Raw genomic sequence first — 24,016 nt, 5'->3', positions numbered from 1 at the left:
TCCCAGTTCTTCACAACTGGATTTTAAAATATTGTTTAGAAGCTGAAGGACAAAACTATCAACTTTTTTTATATAAAATTATTTTTCTTGCTGTTAAAAGTAACATCTTAGATTACTATTTTTCTCTAATCATTCGGTATGAAGAAATAGCTTCCTAGTTTGTTTACTTTAGGTCTTATCCTGTGCTACGGGAGTTTTTTCATTAACTTTAATGTGAGCAGGATCAGGCTCTTTATGCATTTGACAGCACTTTAGGCATACATAGTATCCCGGTGTGTTTAAAGAACGTCAGCAGGTTCTTAATTGTAAGTGACTGGGGAGCAGGTCAGGTATAGTATCTAAAATAACTTTACAATTAGGCAGTCAAGTACTTTAGGAGGCTGACTCAGTTTGGCCAGGTTACTTCCTTTCTTCTCTTCCCTCAAGGTTCATTTGGGCCCAAACACATGCACCTAGGAGCCAGGTGCTACTACTAAAGCCATTAGCAATCAGAAGCTGGAAGAGTCTGAGCTGCAATCTTTTAGCCCACTAAGGGAACAGGAAATTGAATATATTGGATAAAGAGGCAAACAGAGGTGAGAGTGCAAGTACTGTCTTGGTTACCATCCTTGAGTCTAGGTGTTAGTGATGACAACCTTGTTATGTGTGTTGGTTTTTTTTATTACTGTTCTGGTCTTTTCCCAAAAATCTGGAGTAGAGTAGAATATATGAGATGCTCTATAGACAGTCATTTTATTCTGTGTTTTTACAGTGGCCTAGGACAATAGGTCCATGACTAAGATTTCTAGGTGCTATGATAATAAAAATGCTAAATAATATTTACTCAGTTAACTAGAGCACTGGTGTGATACTTACAAGCTAGTGCCTGATCAGGCCCTTAGATGCAATTAACTCAGTTTTTCACTTGTCTACCTTTAAAGATGACAGTACCACTATAAGTACAAATTACTCAAGTCCTCACTTTAAACAGGATAGTTTCTGGACAACACAGTAAGGGGAGAGAGAGAGAAGAACCTCATTTGGGGCTAGATTCTTTTCCCCTTGAACAGGATAGAAAAATAGAGGGAGAGGACCATTTTTGTTTTAAGAAGTAGAGAGAGTTTGTGTTATAAGCTTCAGGGCAGTTTGGAAGGCTGCTTTAAATTATGCACACACTTTTAAAAATAACAGTATTAATTGACAGCATTTACTTGAAACAAAGTGAGTTAAAAGTAATTTCAGATTTAAAAATCTTATTCAAGTTAATGTTTAAAATCAAATTTACACAAGTTAAGAAGGAAGGTATTGTACATCTGGGGTCAGGCTTGGGTTATGAGGGATTACAAGTATCAGTTACAAGGTTCACAAGATATATACATAGTACATAACCAGCATAGACACAGATTGGGGTGCGGGAGTTTTTAAAAAGTCAGTGGATAAGTGATCTCTGGTATGCCACCCATAGAATGTATTTAGAGTCCAAAAAAAGAACAGGAGTACTTGTGGCACCTTAGAGACTAACCTGTCTTTAGAGTCCAAGTCTACATCTGCCTGTGTCCCTCTTGCCCACTTGTGATTTCCCATTTTAAAAGGCATTTACTCATCTCTGCTCCTGTGTGAGCAACCCACACAAATAAATAGGAGTAACTGACTCTGTAAGGGGAATAGTGGTAATATACAATGTAAACAAATGAAAAACAGGGGAAATGATTAAGAAAAATGATCTTAGGAATTGCCTAACAGAAACGTTAACTGTTTTAAGTTGAGTGTCCCTTTAAAAACTCCCCTATTACACATCTTAGGGCTTGAAGGTTACCAGTTTCTGTTGATTTTTTTTTTAAATAACTTTATTCACTTGCTAGTGCAGCTGGCTGTCGATGCAAGAGGGGAAAGGAGAGCCCTGATGACAGCCCTTGGCTCGGAAATAAACCTCGACCTCAATTGGTTTCCCAGGGCCTCCTAGGTCTGAGGCGAGCTCCCTTGGATCTAACATTACGGGATCTTGTCCTACAGCAGCGAAGGGCTGGCCGCAGGCCATGGGTCAGGCCCTTCAGGACAAGTGTCCACGGGGGCTGGGGAGAGGGAGACACTTCTCCCTGCTGGGGGAGGAGCCCGGCGCGGCTGCTCCCGCCACCTCTGCCCGGCCGGGGGGGGGACGCTATGGTCACACATGGGGCAGCGGGACTCTGGCCTTGCGAACGGCAGGCTCGGGGCGGGGACGTTCAGTCTCCCCCACAGGCGGGGGGGGGGGGGAGGGCAGCCCCCGGCGGGGGGGGGGGGAGACGGCCATGCTCGCCCGGGGCTCACCTGGTCTCCAGGGAGCCCATCCCCGGGTCTCGGCAGCGGGGCGGGCTGTGACCGGCCCCCCTGAGGGGCAGCTTATTACCTTGGTCTCCACCGTGGGCCCCTCCCGATACCCAACCTCCCTCTTGAGGCGGCTCAGGAAGGCGGGCTCGGCCGGCGGCACGTACGAGACCTGCGTCTTTTTGCTCATGGCTGCCAGAGGAACAGGCGGCGGCGGCGAGAGCAACGACGCACTTCCGCCCGGGCCAGGAACGGACGGTAGCAGCGGCGCCGCTTTCCCGCAGGCAGACCCTGCGCTTTCCCCGGTCACGTGACAGGGGCTGGTCGTAAAGACATAAGCACACAGCAATGGCCGCCCCCATGGTGACTTCACAGCGGGAGATGCTCCCCCCCGCCCGCCCGCCGGGCAGTTAGCGCCAAATTCAAACAGGCCGCCATTTTGAGCCGCCGAGAGTTCCCAGTGCTGGGGGAGGGGGACGCAACGAGCGCAGCGGGGTTTGGAGGCGAGGAAGGGCGCCGGGGGCTGCGCGGACAATGGCTCCTGGGACCAAAGGTGAGGGGGGAGGGGTCGCTGCGAGGTGCCTCTGCGGGTCGCTGGCGGCTGCCCGTGCCACGGCTGGTCTGTGTTTGTTCCGTTTGTGTCATAAAAGGCTGCTTAGAAACCGCCGCTGGCAGTTCCTTGTCGCGTGAGGTGGGAAGGGAGTGAGAGATCCGAGCTGGCGCCAGCGCCTGGCCATGGTTCCTAACGCCCCGCGCCCCAGTCTTGCTGCCTAAGGGGTTTTCAGAGCTTCGGTGCCCCTCCCCCATCTCCCCTAACGGTTTTACCAGCCGTTCCCCTGGTGAGTTGTGCCAAGCACGAGTCACCCGCCCTATGCCAGCAGCGCTGCCGGGGGACGTTTCCTTTGCCACTATCAGCCGAGGTTGTCTCTGGGGCGGGGGGAGGTGCCCCATCCAATCCCGAGCTCCATTTTTGGCTCAGCTGAGTGAGGCCCCTGCAGTCAGCTGAGCGGCTTCCCCCCTCTGCCCGGGGTCTCGATGGCGTTTGCAATGTGGGCAGCCTGAGGGGCTTGTTTCCCCGGCAGAAAGCCAAGAAATAAGAACAGGCGGTGGGGAAATGGGGAGGCACACGGAGGCCCTGGCATAGGGAGGAAGAATGGGGGACACGCCGTGCACCTGGCCTGGGGAGGAATGAGGCACAGTGGCACGTGATGGAGGGGTAGCCCCTGGAATAGGGGGAAAGGGAGAGACGGGAGGACAACGATATGGGAGGAGAGGGGCCTGCAGGACCTATACAGAGCCCCTGGCATGGTGTCAGGGGTGAATAAGAGGACGCAGAGCCCCTGATTTGCGGGGGGGGGGGGGGTGCAAGAGGTTAGAAAGAGAGAGGAATAGCACTGAGAGCTTGTGGGGGAGAATGGAGGGATTCAAGGAACCCAATCAGGTTGGCTTACAGAAGCAATGAAGTGTGCCAGCCTCTAGCTCAGGGGTAGGCAACCTATGGCACGCGTGCCGAAGGAGGCACTCACACTGCCCGGGTCCTGGCCACCGGTCCGGAGGGCTCTGCATTTTAATTTAATTTTAAATGAAGCTTCTGAAACATTTTAAAAACCTTATTTACTTTACGTACAACAATAATTTAGTTATATATTATCGACTTATAGAAAGACCTTCTAAAAACGTTAAAATATATTACTGGCACGCGAAACCTTAAATTAGAGTGAATAAATGAAGACTCGGCACACCACTTCTGAAAGGTTGCTGACCCCTGCTCTAGCTGGTGCTGAACAAAAGTCTAAACATGCCTGAGGGCAGCCTGTTATCCTAGACAACTGCCCTGCTCAGGAAAGGTGCATCCAGACCACAGTCTGGACTCCTCGATTTTGATTGTCTCTCAACTACAGGCCCACCTCCCTGGAACAATGATTTTTCTGCCCAGGTTGGGGCAGATAGGGCAAGCATGATTGGGGGAGGGGGCTGGAGTATCTCAGGAGGTGGGGCAAAGGACAAGGAGACAGACACAACTCTGAGCAGGGAGGGGGCTAACTGTAGCCACTTACAGGAGAGCGACTTTTTAATTTGTTGCAACTAGGTGGAAGGGCAATGGTCAGCGTAAACAGTACAATCTAGACTGAATGTTTTCCTAAAAGATATGTGCTTGAAATTAGTTGGGGGAAGTTTCAGAGGGGTAAATGGACACAAGTCAGATGAGCCCTGGGCGAGCATGGCCGCCTCCCTCCATCCGCTGGGAGCTGCCCTACACCCGCTCCCCCCGACCTGTGGGGGAGTCTGAGCGCCCCCCGCTCCGTCCCGAGCCTGGCGTTTGCAAAGGATAAATGGACACAAGTCAGATATTAGGAATGGCAATATACAAAAACCTGTAAGAGAACACTTCAACCCCCCTGGTCACACAATAGCAGATTTAAAGGTAGCCATCCTACAGCAAAAAAACTTCAGGGCCAGACTTCAAAGAGAAACTGCTGAGCTTCAGGTCATTTGCAAATTTGACACCATCAGTTTAGGATTAAACAAAGACTGTGAATGGCTAGCCAACTACAAAAGCAGTTTCTCCTCCCTTGGTGTTCACACCTCAACTGCTAGAAGAGGGCCTCACCCTCCCTGATTGAACTAACCTTGTTGTCTCCAGACTGATTCTTGCCTGCATATTTATACCTGCCTCTGGAAATTTCCATTACATGAGTCTGACGAAGTGGGTATTCACCCACAAAAGCTTATGCTCCAATACATCTGTTAGTCTATAAGGTGCCACAGGACTCTCTGTTGCTTTTTGGGAGAAGTTGTGTGCTATGGCCTGTGCTATTCAAAAGGTCAGACTAGCTGATCACAATGGTCCATTCTAGTCTATGCATCTAAGAAATGTCACCCAAATAGATATGACTGTAATCCTGCAGCTGATTGCACTGGCTGCATCTTTGCTTCCATGCAGATACACGGTGAGCTTCTGTGGTGTTCCACACCGTTGCAGTGGTCTGGCCTGGTGCAAATAGACAAATTAAACAAATTGATAAATAGAGAACAATTATTTAAACTTTTAATTAGAACTGCTGCTTGTAATCATAGAAGATGCAATTTTTTCCTACAAATATGAAATTCAAGTTGATACCATCCCTTTAAAATGGAAAATGCAAGCTGTTAGATGAATTGAGATATTGATTACTTACTGACACTGTAGCTCCTATAGATCTCTAGGTGATTAAATGCTATTAATTGTATAGGTTTTTTTAAATTTTGTTAATTGTCTTGTGCTATTTGAGTTGCAATTTTTTTGGCTATGTTGCATATTCATTTGAAAATGGCAAATGCTGCTTCATAAATTAATAATCTTGTAACAGACTGCTTCAATGTCATTGAGTGGATCAGAGATGATATACTGTAGCACTGGTACATTTGGGACTATTTTTCTCTTAGTGGCAGAATCATATTGATGTATCAGACATGCTCATTTTAAGTCTAGCCCCTCTGTGCCCTGATGTCAATAACTTCTGCCATTGAAGTGCAGACTTAGGCTTTGATCCTGCAATGAAATCTGTGCTGGCTTAGGGGGCCTTAATGGTATTTATTATAGGGAGTTTATGACTGGTTATTTCACACAGTAGGTAAATGATTATAGGTTAGACATGCTCTTGAATAATTAAATCTCATAGCTGTCTCCTGCTAGAAGCAACACATCTCCATGTGAATGGAATTTAGAAGAAATATGTCAAAAGATGCGGACACACTGGGGAGGATTTGGATACTTTATAGAACTGATTTTAAGTATATTTTTTTAAAATGTTCAAGTAAAAATAAATCAGTTTAGCTTTTGCTATGTTATTTGAAATTTCACATTGCTAATAGGTGTCAAAACTAAATGTGTGTATATTGCTACACCTATATGTAGTGCTTTAAAAATATATAAATCTATGGTCCATACCTGCAAACATGCATCTGCTTAATTTTATGCATTTGAGCTGTCCCACTGAACTCAATAGGTTTATTCACATGCAGAAAGTTAAACACAGGTGTTTGCACTGCAGCATCAAGGCCTACTTTATCTGTGCAAAAACCACTAAACCGAATATCCATCAAAGGAAAACATTAGCTGAATTTTTATTTTTGCAGGTCTCTGTTGTGCATAACCTCAAAGTCATTTAAACATTTTTGTTTTTATTTTTCCAATTTTAACTCCCTCGATATCACTTGCAATACTTTTTTAATGACAGTCATAAATTGTTTTCCTTGACAGTTTGATGTATGTTTTTCCTTCTTTAAAAAAAAAACACAGGAGATTCACGTGATTCCACACTGCCTCTGTCAAATACACCAAGGTAAAAGACTATTTGCTAATTTTTGTATTAATTTCTCATATACTAACATTAAAGGGCTGTGTGGGGAAAGTCTGACATGTATATGACATGTTTATTGTTTCCATTCATCCCATCATTTGATAGTGCAATTATCCCTCCCACTTTCAAATTTAGTTATTCCAACCACATTTTTTTCCTTTAAGCAAGTTCAGTTCTAACACTGCAGTGCTAGTCTATAATCAGTTTCTAGGGGCTCGGCTACACTTGCAAATTAGAGCACCTAACTCCTGAGGTGTCCACATTAGCAAGGCACTTAGAGCGCCTGGACTCTGCAGCTGGAGCGCTCCTCGTAATCCACCTCCACGAGAAGCATAAAGCTTGCTGCGCCCCGGCTGAAACGCCCAGCTGTCAGTGTGGATGACGTGTTGCATTACTGTGCTGTGATTGGCCTCCAGAAACGTCCCATAATCCCCTGAAGTCAAGTGGCCACTCTTGTCATTGTTTTGAACTCGGCTGCAGGCATGCGGATATCCCCTTTCAAAGCTCCGTTTCTGACAGCCGGCATGCTTCTCTGCTCCAGGACAAAGCAAACCATTACTGTGGAATGCTGCTGTTGTGAGTGTGTGAGAGAGAGGCGGGAGGAGGAGGATCTGCTGCTGTCTGAACTTACAAGACAGCATGCTGACATACTCTCTGCCCCCCAAAACACACTCTCTCCCCCCCAAATACACACAACACACTCCCTGTCACACTCCACACCCCCGCATTTGAAAAGCACGCTGCAGCCACTTGCGCACTGGGATAGCTACCACAATGCACTGCTCTTTGTGGCATTGCTAGAACTGCTAATGTGGCCACACCAGTGCGCTTGCAGCTGACCGTGTAAACACACAGCAGCGTTTTCCCTGCTGTGGTCTCCGAAGGCTGGTTTAACTCCCAGCGCTCAACATCTGCAAGTGTAGCCAAGCCCTAGAAAAGCATTCAGAAGTGAAGCTGTTAACATACCCAAGTTTGAGGCTGTCATCTCTGCTGACCCAAGAACAGGAGTCTTCTACCCTAATGTGTATTTTGTATTGCAGTATGTTAAGCTTTCAGGGGATCCCTTTTAATATCATGAAATGATCATATGCAAAACTGTATTTGGACTAATTTATTGAAGGACATACCAGTTAAATGTATAATAGTGATTAGAAACATAGGAATTGGCTTACTGGATCAGACTCATGGCCCATTTAGCCAAGTATCCTGTTTCCTACAGTGGCCACCACCAAATGCTTCAGAGGAAGGTGCAGGAAACTTTGCATTAAACAGATATGGGATAATAAGCCCCCTGCAGTAGGTCTCTTCCTAATCTCTTGTAGAGGTTATCTAGTTTAGTACAACTTCAGGGTAAACCTCTGCATGAGTTTCCCCACTCAGTCTGACTTCACTAATTTCATATATTTTCTCAAGTAGCTGACAGACATGTTTTCAGACAACCTTATATATAAATATTCCTTCATTAGTACTGAAGGTGATGCCATCAAGGTCTATGTGAGAGTACGTCCCCCTTCAGAGGGAGCTGCATTAGCTGATGGGGATCAAGGCTTGTGCTTATCAGTTCTTTCATCAAACACTCTTCGTCTACATTCAAAGCCTGAGCCCAAGATCTTCACTTTTGATCATGTTGCAAATATGGACACAACCCAGGTAATGGCTTTAAAATGACAAGCTTACTAAAATACGAAAAAATGGTTGCAATAACTATACAATATCTTTATCAATAGCTCTTTCCCTGGTTTTTACAGTAACCAGGCTGGCAATGCTCAGTTATAGTTACGCTATCAAGGCAAATTCATTTTCCTCTTCACTGCTTTAAGAATTTCTCTTTTTAAAGTTTTCATAAGAATTGCTCTTTGCATTTGTACAATGAAATTGCTGGGAAATTGTGCTTAATGATAGATGGGATATTATGGTCCTATAATATATGATGCTGCTAGAGAAACATTCTGTATAAGCAAATTACCACTGAAGCCCACTGCTGTAGGCCTAACAGAATAATACATGACAATAGATGGGAGTAGTAGTTAGGCAATTTATTCAATTCCATAACACTGAGCAATTGATTCAGTACCATAACAAAGTTCACTTACCTGTTTTGCAGTCAGCATTAGTAAAGGGTTGTGTGGCCTATTGTTGGTGCATTTGCTTTGTTGTGAGGAAGAAAAAAAAAAAAAAAGCCAGGTAGTCATTTGATGCATCTAGCCTGGCTATGCATCATTTAATATATAAATACACGAAGTTCTGTATGTAACATTATTGTTTTATAATAGATTTCTTATATTGTGGAAAATACTGGGGAAGAAAGTCTTGTAGAAAGTCTTTTATGTTTATGAAACCTTAATGCCAGCTTCCTTGTCCTTTTTCTCATCAGGAGGCACTGTTTTCAAGTGTAGCCAAAAACATTGTTGAATCTTGTATGAATGGTTACAATGGAACCATCTTTGCATAGTAAGACATTTACATTTATTTCATATTAAACATGAGAGTTGTAAAAAATTAATTGCAGCAATGAATACCAACTGATTTATATTTGTTTTAAAAAAAAAAAAAAAGCTGCCTTCTCACTTGATACATCATCCCAAAGCGTGACATGGTGAAACTTTTTGCAGTTTACTTGTCGAAGACTACTTAATTTGTAAATCAGTATTTCTGAGGCTATCTGATGCAGTGTGGTTGTAGTTGTGTTTGTCTCAGGGTATTAGGGCGGTTAAGGTAATATCTTTTATTGGACCAACTTCTGTTGGTGAGAGAGAGAAGCTTTCAAGCTTACACAAAGCTTCTTCTCTAATACCCTGGGACCAACATGGCTACAACAACACTACTTACAACAATGGTAGACTTCAAGTTTACAGTGTGTTTTTTACATCTTCAGCTTATGAGAAATGATTTGTCCATGTCAAACTGCCAATTTGCATGAAAGATGCAGATCAATGAGGGATGTCACTGCTAGAATAAATTTTGCTTATTTGGGATTTTTGTTTGTTTTCTTCTTCTTTAGTGGCCAAACTGGATCAGGGAAAACTTTTACTATGATGGGTAAGTGTATAAAAGACTCATTTATATAAAGATTTTTTCTCAATACTAGTTTTGAGATATGGTTTAGTTTTAAAACTTTTTTTTATGCTCTGTAAATTGTGATTTGGTTTTACCTTCGTCTGCAGGTAATTTTTTAATCTTACTGCTTTTGGGATTGCATAGCACTCTTAGTGCAGTTTCTGTCTTTCTCACAGCATTCCCAGAGAATGGGGATGGGTACCATCTTGCCCTCTTTTCTTTGAGGTGAAAAAGTCCATTCCCTATTTTCCAGCTGAAGTAAATAGCCCAATGAAATCAAATGTTTGTAGTCAAGTGGTTTTACAAAATTCGAAATACATCTTTTTAGTTTCCCCTTTTTGGTTCCCAACCCCTCAATTTCTGGAAAAATATTCTGGTAGGTACCTCTTTTCTATGTTAAATATAGATAGCTAGAGATGGACGTTTTCAAAAAGGCTGCCTTTCTAGTCTGGAATTAAAGGTCCATCTGTATATAAAAGGAGTTTACATTATTCTTGTGCTGTTCATAGCACTGATAATTTTAAATACAACAGTTAGTCTGTCTCCCTTTTTACTTTTAAAGAGGGACAGTTGCCAAAACACCAAACTGAAAGGAGTGCCTGGCTCAGGGACTTGCTAAGAATTGGATGAACAAGGCAATTGAATTACTCTCAATCCCTGAAATGGTCCCTGCAGACCACGGTTGAGACAGGCACATTGGTGGGAAGTTTGCACTGCTACTTCTTGGTCTGTGTGTGCACCTATTCTGTGAATAAATAGACTTTAGTATCCAGAGCTGTAAATCTTAGCCTTTCACAGGCACTAATTTAATTTAGATCTTTTTAAATGTCAGTTGACAAAGCAAAATCAACTGATTATTCGAGAAATAGCTTGATTTCTTCTTTCTTTGTTTTGCTGTGAATGATTGGTTAAAAGACTGGTAGTTGCAGTTTTGTATAATGGTATATGAGAGTGCCAACTAACTGCTGTTGTTGAATAGCATTTCTTAATTAAACCTACGAAATGTTGTTTTTAATTAAATCTCTTTAGGGCCATCTGACTCTGATAATTTCACACATAACCTGAGAGGAGTTATTCCTCGGAGCTTTGAATATCTCTTTTTTCTAATCGAACGTGAAAAAGAAAAGGTAAAACTTTTGTATTACTGAGGTCACAGGAATGTCTTACTTATGAAGTAGCTGAATAAATTAAATTTTGATTAGTGCTCGAGTTTCTTGTGTTATAACTGCCTTGCATCTACTTTACCAGTTTACATTTATTATAGTATCCTTTGTATATTGATAGCTACAAATGCCAATAGAAAGATTTAAATTTCTATACTGAAAGTAGCTATCTTTCTAGGTAAAAAAATTGTCCTTTGGGCACCATAAATGGTATTAAGGCACAATATATATCAATAATAACTTTATACCTTTATGAAGGAAATGAAACAAACCACTGCCATACTGTGTTAGAGACCAGCTCTCATAAAAACTATACGTCTATAGTAGAAGTTTTCATGTTTTACAGGCTGGTACTGGTAAGAGTTTTCTCTGTAAGTGCTCGTTTATTGAAATCTACAATGAACAGATATTTGACTTGCTGGATTCTGCTTCAGCTGGACTCTTTCTCAGGGAACATATCAAGAAGGGAGTCTTTGTCGTCGGTGCTGTGGAGCAGGTGTTAACCTCCGCTGCTGAAGCATATCAGGTAGTCTGTTTCATGCTGTTTGATATCTGGACATTGCTCTATCAGCAACATTGTACAATATTAGCTCTAGCAAAAATTAAAGTGCCTAAAAATAAAATGCTGATAACTTTTGAAAAATATTTTGTAGAAATCGAACATCTATAAACAGAGAAATATTTTGTTTATTCTAACTTTTCTCCAAAGCATGCATGTTCCACATCAGTCCTTGGTGAATGTTAGAGATTATGAAAGTTGTAGGATTTGGGGAGTATAAAAATGCACTGATGTTAATCATCTGCTGATGTTTGCAGTGGACCTCAGTGGTATAGTTGCAGGTTTCTTTGTCCCACTACACTGTTGTTCCAGATATCCTTCGCACAGTACATCCACGTGTTGAGTAAGCCTTACTCTTCTAATGATCAGAGCACATGGCTTGTCTGTGGTTTTAAAAGGTTTTATTTGTACAGTGTTAACATATTTGTATAAAAACATAAAAAGGGGAAATAGAACTTTGGAAAACAAAATGACATTTTATATAGCAAAGACTTGGAAAGTCATATCAGTGAATTGGCAGTCAAAATGTAGCATAGCAATTTTTAAACTAAAGAAATTGTAAAACATGGAATTGGGTTGACAAGAGTGAAGGAAAGTGAATATTTATTTCTAAACCCATAAGCTAATGTTCAAATCATAAACACTGTGATACTCATTAGGATTTCCAACTGTATTACATTTCTATATGAAGATATTCTGGTGCTAAAAGTCAGTGGTTGTAATGGTTTATTGAAAGGTCTCATACTGGAATATGTTTACTCTCTGTCAAACCCATTGTATCTGAGTGTTGGGATCACTTTGAAATATGCTAGATGGTGCTATTTGGTGTCTCTTCTTGCTGCTAAGGTGTTAACTATGGGCTGGAGAAATCGCCGTGTAGCATCTACCTCAATGAATAGAGAATCCTCAAGATCGCATGCGGTCTTCACTATTACTGTAGATTCAATGGAGAAGAACAGTGAGGTTGTTAACATCCGATCCTCCCAGCTGAACTTGGTGGATTTGGCAGGGTCTGAGAGACAAAAAGATACCCATACTGAAGGAGTCAGGTTAAAGGTTGGTGCTACATATCTGTGGTTACTTCCTTTTTCTCTTCAGTTAAAGATTTAAAAAAAAACCACCTTGTTTTAATCAGGACAGTTGTCTTCTCACTTTCACTCTCTTGTATGTTTTAGGAGGCAGGTAACATAAACCGGTCATTAAGCTGCCTGGGCCAAGTGATCACAGCGCTTGTTGATGTGGGTAATGGAAAACAAAGACACATTTGCTACAGGGACTCAAAGCTCACTTTTCTGCTACGGGTAACACATAATCAGTTTTCATTTAATAGTTTTAAAAAGAAAAATACATTGATTTTTATACTGAGAAGAGAAAAACTGAGCTCAGTTCTGTAAAATTGGGCTGCTTGCTTTCACTGTTGTTAACGCTTCCTGGAAAATCAATTTCCACATGCCATAGGATTTCAGAATTATTATCCTTTTGCCTATAGTAAGGTCTTAGGATGAATTGTAAGGATCTGAAAAACACAGACTTTTCAGTTTGTTCCTCTGCTCAAAGGAAAAAGAGAAACTTTGAAAAATATATTGATAATATCTTTATGTTGTCTGGATAAACTCTGTTGCTGTTACAGTGAATGTCTTCAGTTACGTGTGTGTGTGTGCGCGCGCGCTCATTTTAATGAGAGTGGAGGATAAGTTCTATTCCCCAGCCTATATATCGCAGAAGTGTAATAGTCACTGACTTGAAATGCTTCTAACCTTAAAGGTTTTATCTGTCCTCTAACTAGCCACACCAAACGTTAGCAGGATGTAGCTGGTATTAGCGACAGAGAAACTTCCTGAAGATTAGAAGATGAGTATTCTCATTGTATGAAGGGCTCTTTTAAAGAGAAACTGCAAAGCAATTATGAGGATTGAGTGAATTCCAGTGTTCTCTGTTAAATACCATCACTAACCAGAATGCATCTTTCTGTGACCTCAAATACCAAGTTTGGTTACAATCCATGGTAGTATTAGTGATGTCACAGGCATTTGTTCCCTATTCCACGATGACAGCATTCTACCCATTCCTTCTCCAAACACTTTTTCCATGCAATCGGTTGGTCTTAATCCTCTATTTTAAGAATTTCTATCTCTCTCTCATTCATATAAATATAAAAAGTTGAAATTCTGTCTGTGTCCATTGTTTTCTTGTACCCCACTCTTATAAAGAGATCCACAACAACAGATCCTTACCCCCAAACAGAACACCATTGAAGTTTGTGAGTCTTCTTGCAGGACTGGGGTCTTAGATTGTAAGTGCCTTAGGTGATACCTTAGCAATTCTGTACAGATATAAGTGCACCGCCGGCACTCAACAAATAATACTGACGTTTCTAAAGATCTATATCTAACAGTGAGAAGTTAGTTGTCTCTTTGATCAGTCAGTTTCCAGCCTGTCTGCTAAGACTATCAAGTGTCTACGTGAGTGATTTTTTGTGTGATAATGATGCTTATCCAGTAGAAAATGGAGCCAGGTAATCAACATATTTCACATAGGTAGCCAAATGGCTGGCCTTCAAGGTGGTAATAACTTTCAATTGCTATTGACCAGAGTTCTAAAGTGAAAGATTTGATATCTCATTACGGATTTCCTGAGTCTCCTTTTGCCAATGATAGCACACTGCCCAGTTCTAAATTTCTGAAATGATCCTCATTTAATTACAAATCCCTTCACAATATAACAAGATTAAGGTTCTTGAAACTAAACTCTTATTTATATTTAAAGTTGTGTCCTCCTTTCATAACCAGCTTTGAAATAAAGCTTCAGAAAGGAATGTAGAGATTTTTCAAGTAAACCCATTCTAGTCTAAGGCCTTGGCTACACTTGAGAATTCACAGCGCTGCCACGGCAGCGCTGTGAAGCGCAAGTGTAGTTGCGCCGCCAGCGCTGCGAGAGCTCTCTTGCAGCGCTGCAAGTACTCCACCTCTCCGAGGGGAGTAGCTTGCAGCGCTGCGAGCGAGCGTGCAGCGCTGCAGGCGCTGATTACACTGGCGCTGTACAGCGCTGCGCTCGGGGGGGGGGGGGGGGGTTTTCACACCCCTGGGCGCAGCAAGTTGCAGCACTGTACAGCGTCAGTGTAGCCAAGGCCTATAATTACATACCAGACAACTTGTGAAAGAAGTATTAATTTCTAGCTCTAACCAAAACCCTTCAACTTAAGCATATTTTCATATTTTTCAAACAGGATTCTCTTGGAGGTAATGCAAAAACATGCATAATTGCAAATGTTCATCCTGGATCTAGATGTTTTGGTGAAACTCTGTCCACCCTTAATTTTGCTCAACGAGCGAAGTTGATTAAAAACAAGGTAAAAAATTATTTAATATCTTTACTATCATGACTTAAATGACAAAATATTGTATTTGTTTATATTATATGTGAACCAATTCATTTTAAGAAACGTTTTTGTTTACTATGGTTAACTCAAATTTGCTTGCTTGGGATTAGAACAGGGATGGGCAAGTCCGGCCCCTCAGGACTTTGAATTCGGCCTGCGGGATTGCCCCCGTGGCGCCGCAGGCCCCGCGCTGCTCTCAGAAGTGGCCCCCGAGTGGGGGGGGTAGAGGGCTCCGCATGCGTTGCCCTTCCATCCAGGCACTGCCCCCCGCAGCTCCCATTGGCCGGGAATGGGGAACCGCGGCCAATGGGAGATTCTGGGGAGGTACCTGGAGGCATGGCAAGGGCAGCGCATGCAGAGCCCTCCATCCCCCCCCCCCCCCCCCCCCCCCCCCCCCCCGGGCCGCGGCACTTCCTGGCGGCACCGGGGACAGGACAAGGCAGGCAGGCAGGGAGCCTGCCCTGGCCCGTATGCCTCTGCCGCCCCGGAGCTGCTTTAGGTAAGCGGCGCCGGGCCGGAGCTCGAACCCCTCCTGCCCCCTGCCTGCACCTCACACCCCTCCTGCACCCCAACTCCCTGCCCTAAGCCCCCTGCTGCCCCCTGCCCCCCATGCACCCCAACCCCCTGCCGCACCCCTCCTGCACCCCAACCCCCTGCCCCGGCCCTGCATACAATTTCCCCACCCAGATGTGGCCCTCGGCCCAAAAAGTTTGCCCACCCCTGGTTTAGAATAACTAAAACTATTTTTAAAAAATTGAATTTACTTTTCACTATTTCTGCAGGTTATCCTTTATACTTTATTCAGCATGGACAATGGAAACATACTATTTACACTCATTTGTTTTTCATGTGTTATTTGTTCTTTGAATCTGCAGCATTCCATGGAAATGTGTAAATTCAAACAAAGCTTTAATTAAATGCTTTCATGATTATTTTAAAGCTTTGTAATACTCTGTTTTTCCTACCTAAATTTTGGATCTAAGCAACATGCCATTACCTGTTTAAATGTATGGTAACTTTTAAGTTCTTTCTGCATCTTGAGTGAGCTTGAAGGTATATTGGCTTCTGATTTTGCAGCTATGTAGTCTGTTATATGCTGTTTGCCTTTGTTCAGCCTACAATTTTCAGGATTAAATTCTAGTTCAGCAAACTGTAGACTAAATTTTCAAGTGTCCATGATTTTCATATTAAGAAACTATTGAAGTTGAAGATATTCGAAAAAGAAATTGAGTTCTGTCCTTTTTCCAAAGATTCTTCTCTTTTAAAATGATCAGCTGTATGGGCAGTTATCTACTACTTTCCAATATTTGATTCTAATTACCTTGAGAATAGATTGTTTCTGATGTTACTTCATATAAAAAATGTAATCTTACATATTTTATTAATTGCTTTTAATATTTTCTTTCAAAATTCCTACAAAAGGCTGTGATAAACGAAGACACCCAAGGGAATGTGAGCCAGCTCCAAGCTGAAGTGAAGAAATTGAAAGAGCAGCTTGCTCAACTTACTTTAGGGCAGTCTACTCAGGATATTTCTATTTCAAGAGGTAGGAGAAACAAAAGAATAGAAAGCTCCTGCATTCTAGAGCAAAAAGGAGATTTTAAACTGTTCTAATATTGACTTGGTGAACAAATAGCATCACGTAGTTTGTATGCCTTAAGGATTGCATTTTGCTTAGGCACAACATACTATTTTACACAACTATAATAGCAAATGTGTCTAATTTTGCAGGAACCTGTGTTAACCTAATGATCATTTTGTTTTCGTTTTACTCTTACCATACTGTGTGCGTTAGGCAAAACTTCTATTATAGTTTGACTTTTGCTGTTGAAGCTGGAAGAAAATTCTAGGCATTTAGTTCATAAAAGTGCTGGAGATCAAGCCCTTGAGATAAACCAAAACGTTTGTTTATGATGGTCAATGTGGAGGGGTTCTGTTTTTTCTCATTAGACAAGTTATTGCACAAACCTGTTGATTCTGGCTTCCTTTTACTCCAGTTTTGTTCATTTCTGAATGTAATTCTAGGAAAAAATATTTTGTAGGAATGAAAATAAAAAGCTAGTCTTATATACAATACAGTAGAGAATAAAGTTAATGGGATTTTTATTACTCTTCAAACTTTACTTGTAGCTTTTCACTGAACTGTTGTATCTGCTGCACAGATCCTGATACAGCTTCCCACTAAGCGTAGTTCCCTGGCTGAAATATGCTGCCCCAGAGTTTTTTATTACTATGGTAGCAATCTTGGCCTGGTAATTCTCTTATTGTGTTCCTATACCAATTGTGGCCTGATCTTCCCAAGACACAAGGGATTTCAATCCAGCACCAGGAGTTACTGCATTTAAAAGACTTGGCTAATATAAAACATCCTTGCTCAGTTTTTTTGCAAGAAAAAAAAAATCACACATCTGCTGCTACGCACAGAATTAGAGTTTAAATCATAAAAATAATATGTGATAATGGTTAACATGTGATATTAAATCACTCACTCATGCTATCATGTCTAGATATAGGCAGAAATCTCAACAATTTCATATTACATCCATTACAATAGCTTGGAATCTGGAAAAACTAAAGGATAATTTTTAACAGATTTAAAACCTCATCATATACGTTTTAAGAAAAGAAAAATCTTGTCTGAAAACTGACACAATAGACGTAGTCTGAACAATTAAGAATCTTGGCACACATTTTGAGCTGTAGAAATAAAGATATGGAGTATCATTATCAGTTGATTGTAAAACACAATGGCATTCGAAAATATATATATTAACTAGACTTTTTTTGATTAATTGATTTTTGGGGGGGGGGGGGAGTCTGAAACTATTAGTCAAATTTGACAAATAGCTTCAGTTGAAAAAAGCCATTTGTTTCAAGTTTTTCATGTTGAAATGTTTTCAGTTTGAAATGGCATTTTAATTTTAAATTTGTCCAATTTAAAAAAACAACACACACAAGGATGAAAACACCTGAAATGGCCAAAATGAAATGAGAAACGCAAAAAAGATTGTTTCAAATTGATCAAAATGTTTTGCCTTAACTTGAAACTAATTGAAAAACTGGGGAAAAAAAATCATTTTGAATTACCTTGAAACATTCTGGTTGATTTGAAACAAAATCTTTTTGAGTTTTTTTTTATTTGAAGAAAAGATTGTTTAAAAAATTGTTTGAGTCAAACCGGAATATTTTCACCTTATTTGGTTCTGCCCCCAAGCTGAAAAATCAATTATTCACTCAGCTCTAATCATAATGGGATAGTTATTTTGCCCTTTGGATATTATGGTGATTAGTATCCCATAAATATCTATAATAGTCCAGTTTATTATGCACAGAATGTAATATTAATGTCAAATTCATGTTATAAAATGCTAAAAAAGCATCAGAAGCTAATGCTATATTTTTCCATACTTCCTTAGCTGAACACATTAATTTAAAAAAAAAAGCTAAATTCAAAACCCCTTTACTCGTTAGGTACAACTTTGTATGCCAACTTTAATTGAGTGAGTAAAGTTTTGTGTATCATAAATTGACAGACCCTAATAGTATCATTAGAGGGTGTTCTAGAACTGTAATGTAAATATGCCCATACATATGTTCAATATATTATTCTGGGAAAAATGAAGTGTTGGAAACACTATAAATATAGTTGTTAAACATGAAAGACAATTTAAATAATTTGTATCTTAATAAATATGGTGTTTCATTCTTTAACTTTCTATTAAGCTGCTCTTGGACAAGGTCAGGAAAATACAAATTTCATGAACTGCTTTCTTGAGGCAATGCTGTTCTTGGAGAAATCTGAAAGTGAAAAGAAGGTAAGAATTCGCTGCCTTTTCTCTAGCATATCCTGCTTATTTTTTGATTAAAGCTAAGGATGAGTAAACCTACCGAAGCTCCACTATAGTTGAGATTGTCCTGCTTTGTTAAATAAAAAATTATGTTTACAAAGACAGGAAAGTGTAGTTACTGGAAGGAGAGATTATAAACTAGTAGAATTTTGAATTTTTAAGGTAATGTCCAAGTTTCATAAAGAAAAAACATTGGAAACTTTTGATTAATAATCAGATTGTGCCCCCTAGTGAGTTGATTTTTTTTTTTAAAGTCACAAGGTCAGTTTCACTTACAAAAATATGAATGTGATAATAAAATTTTAATTTTGTACATAAAATATTATTGTAGGTAGTATGGTATAACTTGTTTAAGTTTGAGATAAATACATCTATTTGGAGATTGCCATTGTCCTTTTTTCCTCCCGACTACTAAATCAGTATTTATTGTTTTAAGACTTTGTTAGAAAAAGTTGCTCAACTAGAAGATCTTTGTGGCAAAAAGGAGAAATTCATTCAGTCCAATAAAATGATAGTTAAATTCCGGGAGGACCATATAGTTCGCCTGGAGAGATTACACAAAGAGGCTCGTGGCAGTTTAGTGCCCAAAGAGCAGGATGATCTCATCAATGAACTGAGAGAGGAATTGCGGACACTGAGAGAACAGGTAAATATTTTTACTTATTGTTCCATTCCAAAACAATCTGATGAAGCTAATGAACAACACAAAAAGAGAGAGCTTTTTTACTGTTTAAAGATAACGAAACAACTGACCTTTAATCACTGTTGGTATTTAGTTCAAAGGTATCATGAGCACAATCTACCCAGTTCTCTAAACTATGAAATTACTGTACTTAATGCTATTTGGTTTAAATCACTGATAGACTTCCTTATGTTAAGGAAAACTCTTATCGCTGGAGTTAGGAAACTCAGCCCTGTGTTTAAAAATAGGACAGAAAGACAGACTACTTTAATAATTCTGTAGTTGAACCTACATATTCTAGGCTAAATTGTAATCTTAATGTTTTTAGAGGAAGAAGCTCATATGTAATGATGAGGATTACTGCAATACTACAGAATGTTTAAAAATTAAATTTACTGATTACCGTATATAATCGTTTATAAGCCGAATATTTTTGGTAAAAAAGTGACGCATCAAAGAGTGGGGGTCGGCTTATAAACGGGTCTACACCAAAATTTGATGTTTTTAAACTATGGAATCATTTAATTGAATATCTAATACATTGTCGTTTTGTTTACCTGGAGCGTCTGCAGGCATGGAGCCCCTCAGCTCCCAGTGGCCGCGGTTCACCGTTCCCAGCCAATGGGAGCTGCAGGAAGTGGTGCGTCACTTCCCGCAGTTCCCATTGGCTGGAAACGGCAAACCGCGGCCACTGGGAGCTGAGGGTCTCCATGCCTGTGAACACTCCAGGTAAACAAAATGTCCCGACCCGCCAGCGGCTTACCCTGACGGGCTGGGAGCCAAAGTTTTCCAGCCCTTGAAATATAGGATCGGCTTATGAAAAGGTCATGAAGTTTTTGCTATTTTTACTTCTCCATCTTGTGGGGTCGGCTTATAAATGAACAGGCTAATGAACAAGTATATACGGTAATTCTTCGATCATTACTTACTCATGTATACACATTTTGAGAGTAAATTCCAGGGAAGTAATAAAACCAGTTTGCCAGCTCTTTAAGAAATCTGAAAAGTCCTCCATGGTTTAGGGAAGCCCTCTTTTTCTTTTCCTTTACAATTTAATGCTTTTGAAAGGTGACAGATTGGCAGCCCTATATACTGACTCCTCCGTGAAATAGCCTTTTTTGTAAACTACTTTGCTTTTTTGCAACACTTTAACAAATATCCGCATGTCACATATGCATAGATGGAACAACATCCACGAATTGCTAAGTATGCCATGGAGAATCACAGCCTCAGAGAGGAGAACAAACGACTTCGTTCCTTACAGTCAGTGAAAAGGGCTCAAGAACTTGATGCTCAGACCATTGCAGAACTAGAAAAAGCTTTCTTGGAGGCTTCAGCCACAGAGAAAAATAATGGAGGTAAAAATACACTATGACATATTCCTTTCATAAGCTAATACTCATTTTAAAATGTAATAATTAGTGTATTTTTGAGAAACCCTAAGTATTTTCTTTAGCACTTAAAATATTTTAAGTGGCAGTGCTTCTGGTGGAATTTGATGGTTTAACATTCTTCTTTATTAAATTCATATTTTAACATATTTTTAAAATGAAAAACTTAAGATGTTGCATAAGCAATCTATTTGTCTAAACATAATACAAAATGCACACATCTCAATGTGAAACACTTTTGCAAAACTTGTATTTTAATTTTTAAACTTTTCATCAATTTAATCTACCACATGGTAGTGTTAAAAACATTCTTTAAAAGGGCCCTTCTTCAGGGCATGTGATAATACTGTGTAGTAGTTGGCAATACGTATTCGTTTTCTATTTCATCCTTTTTTGTGATGCAAAAAAATTTGAGAATGGTTAAACCACTGGTGTGCTGCAACCATTGTCTATCATACTGACCAATGTTGTCTGTTTCCCTGTTCTTCCCCATTAGTCTGAGTGTATCCATCTGTTGTCTCTTTTTTATGTTTAGGTTGTAAGCTCTTTGGAGCAGGAACTGTCTTTCTCTTCTCTGTTTGCAAAGCACCTAACACAGTGGGATTGTGCTTCCTGACTAGATGTTACAGAAATACAAATAAAAAAAATAATTACATAGTGCTTATGTTCATGTGGACTATTGTTAGTGTCCAGTTGGCTTAGTCTGAGTTGCTGGACTGTTCAAAAAATTGTTCTTATTTTGTTGATAGAGCTTATTATGATTTTGAATTGTTCAGGATGATATCAGGGAATATCTTTGTTTCTTAGGTCATCAATTGTATTCCACCACTACAGCAACAGAAAGCAATTCGTTGGTGTCTTTTGAAAGGTTGAAAGCACGCCTGTTGCATACTCAGAGTGAACTGGAAAGTTCAAAACAAGAATATGAAGAATTTAAAGAGCTAACCAAGTGAGAGGAAACAATGTAGAAATGTTTTAAACTAATAATCTTCTGCAAAATATATTTTGCTAGAATAGACGTATTAATATTCTTTTACGGTCAAATCCTGGACCCAGAATACAGCCCAAGTAAATTTGTCTTCTAGAGAGAGCCAGAGTGAGGGGAGAAAGGGAAAACATAATCCTCCCCATATCATCACAGTCCATTGAGCAACAGTTTACAGACATCACATTAGTCTTGTATAGTTGGAGATCCATTTACTGCTCCTGCTTCTTCACATTAGGATGTAGGGAGTCCCTGCAGAGCAGATCTTTATGGTATGCAGTCTCCCTAAATCATGATCTGTATAGTAGAAGTCCACTTGGCTACAAAGGGAGGGCTGAACCCATTGTGTTTTACTTTTTCATGATTTTGCCCTGAATCCCAGCAGATACCTCCCGCAGGGCTGAATCCCCTAGACCACCCTCCCCGCTAGGCAGAAGCCCCTAGCCCCACCACCCCGCTGCAGGGCAGAAGCCCCGAGCACCCCTCCCTCCAGTCTGCTAAGTGGAGAATATGGGCGGGGGAGAGGTGCCATGAAGGAACTTACATTTAAAAAACCCATATGTTAAAGCTTAAATAGTTTTACCTACAAACTTAATAGCTTAGCAAATACATTGGACACCAGTTTCCACTCTGTCCTGAGCAGCAATAAACTGAGATCCTGCTCCCATTGATACTTATGAAGTTTTGTTATTGACTCTGAGATCAGAATGGGAAGTGGATAGTGATAACACTAAACAGTTACACAAATAATCCATGCTTGCACGAGACTCTTGACACTGCAATGATGTGAATGATGTCCGCTATCTCACTACTGACATACAAAACTACTAAATATTACACAGTGAAAGATCTTCCCAAATTTCTACTTACCTTTTAATAAATTACTTTGACTTGTTAAAATAAATACTTAAGAATGTTATTTTAACAATACTTGAAAAGAATGTTTAGAGGTTTTTATTAATCTTGTCAAGCTTCAGTTCAGGTTTCTGATTGAAGTTTTGGTATGGGTGATGCGATCTGCTCTTTAGAGGAAACAAAAAGCTCTGAACTCAGGTGTTGCTGGGTAAAGGAGGGAGTGATTTTTCCATTTTAAGGCTGTGTTTAAGTGTGCATGTATTTTGTTAATTATGTGATCACAAAGCAGCTTTTATTAGCTCTTTTAATGGGGTCCACTGATCCTATAAATAGCATAGTCTCAAAATTGAAATATTTTGATGGCTTGGATGAAAGTGTCTGGAATTGTTTTTCAGTATGATAGTTACACAGCACCTTACTGTCAGACTAATGATGATAAAGTGCATGATGACTTTTGGGCTTTGTAGTAGGCTCTCTTGAGCTGAGGGGTGAAAACATTATCTAATTCTTGTGTCTAAACAGGAAAAAGCATCTGGAAATTGAGTCAGAACTTCAGTCCCTTCAGAAAGCAAACCAGCATCTTGAAAATATTTTGGAGGCAACCAAGGCACACAAACGTCACGAAGTCTCTCAACTGAATAAAATGCACAGAGAAACTATTAAGGTACAGGAATCTGTTAATGAGAGGTTGTAAATACAGCAGTATATAGTTACATCTGAGTTGGATGAAACAAAAGATTTCTTTAGTAAAAATCAGAGTGTAACATACTTTGCCTGACAAGTTTTTCAGTACATAAGCTCACTATATGATTAAAGTGGTATCTTCATTTCTATCTTTTGTTCTGAAATACTTCCTGATGCACTACTGCTTGTAACTGAATTGCAAATCAGAAAAAACATGCAGTTGTGTGGAATATAATTGACCGGCTTTGACCGTTTTACTTTATCCTGTATTTTGTTTATAGAATTATGAAATATGTTGCACTATAATTAAGGCTACGATTTTGTCATGGAAGTAATGGATTCCGTGACTTCCAAAAACCTCCGTGACTTCAGGCGGCTGGAAGCTGCAGGGTCCCGCCACCACCTGCAGCGGCCAGGAGCTGTGAGGTACCCCTGCCACTTGAGGCCCCCAGATCTCCTTAGTGGCGGGGGGGACCCCGCAGCTCCTCTCTGCCACAGGCACCGGGGGGACCCTGCAGCTTCTAGCAGCCACAGGCGGAAGGGGACCCCACAGCTCCAAGTCGTGGGGTGGAGGAGGACCCTGGAGCTCCAAGCCCCCATGGTGGTGGGCAGGGCCAGCTCCAGGCACCAGCTTGGCAAGCAGGTGCTTGGGGCGGCCACTCTGGAGAGGGGCGGCAGGTCCAGCTATTCGGCGGCAATTCAGCGGACGGTCCCTCACTCCCACTCAGAGCGAAGGACCTTCCGCCAAATTGCCGCCGCAGATCGCGGCTTTTTTTTTTTTTTTTTT

At 40.7% G+C, this 24,016-nt stretch overlaps 2 protein-coding genes across 2 annotated transcripts in view; one reads left to right on the top strand and one right to left on the bottom strand.

Annotated features, from left to right (window-relative positions):
* Positions 1 to 2,522, bottom strand: part of LOC115271526 (uncharacterized protein KIAA1143 homolog) — a 7,896-nt gene extending 5,374 nt beyond the window's left edge. Inside the window, exon 1 of the mRNA XM_029914270.1 lies at positions 2,366 to 2,522. Coding sequence (XP_029770130.1) covers positions 2,366 to 2,473 — 108 coding nt within the window. The 5' untranslated portion in view covers positions 2,474 to 2,522. The remainder of the gene's footprint in view (positions 1 to 2,365) is intronic.
* A 258-nt stretch (positions 2,523 to 2,780) lies between these two features.
* LOC112114402 (kinesin-like protein KIF15) overlaps positions 2,781 to 24,016 on the top strand; it is a 49,199-nt gene continuing 27,963 nt past the window's right edge. The window contains exons 1-16 of the mRNA XM_026663873.2: positions 2,781 to 2,836; positions 6,566 to 6,608; positions 8,093 to 8,276; positions 9,001 to 9,077; positions 9,628 to 9,665; positions 10,713 to 10,810; positions 11,193 to 11,372; positions 12,252 to 12,461; positions 12,581 to 12,706; positions 14,632 to 14,754; positions 16,207 to 16,330; positions 18,508 to 18,599; positions 19,069 to 19,278; positions 20,495 to 20,672; positions 21,513 to 21,654; positions 23,068 to 23,209. Coding sequence (XP_026519658.1) covers positions 2,818 to 2,836; positions 6,566 to 6,608; positions 8,093 to 8,276; positions 9,001 to 9,077; positions 9,628 to 9,665; positions 10,713 to 10,810; positions 11,193 to 11,372; positions 12,252 to 12,461; positions 12,581 to 12,706; positions 14,632 to 14,754; positions 16,207 to 16,330; positions 18,508 to 18,599; positions 19,069 to 19,278; positions 20,495 to 20,672; positions 21,513 to 21,654; positions 23,068 to 23,209 — 1,986 coding nt within the window. The 5' untranslated portion in view covers positions 2,781 to 2,817. The remainder of the gene's footprint in view (positions 2,837 to 6,565; positions 6,609 to 8,092; positions 8,277 to 9,000; positions 9,078 to 9,627; positions 9,666 to 10,712; positions 10,811 to 11,192; positions 11,373 to 12,251; positions 12,462 to 12,580; positions 12,707 to 14,631; positions 14,755 to 16,206; positions 16,331 to 18,507; positions 18,600 to 19,068; positions 19,279 to 20,494; positions 20,673 to 21,512; positions 21,655 to 23,067; positions 23,210 to 24,016) is intronic.

This window comes from Terrapene carolina, unplaced genomic scaffold (assembly GCF_002925995.2).
Source record: "Terrapene carolina triunguis isolate 2854851 unplaced genomic scaffold, T_m_triunguis-2.0 Scaffold34021, whole genome shotgun sequence".
NCBI classification, from domain to species: Eukaryota; Metazoa; Chordata; order Testudines; family Emydidae; genus Terrapene; species Terrapene triunguis.
The sequence above is the reverse complement of the archived record's forward strand: the minus strand, read 5'-3'. Positions and strand labels throughout refer to the sequence as shown.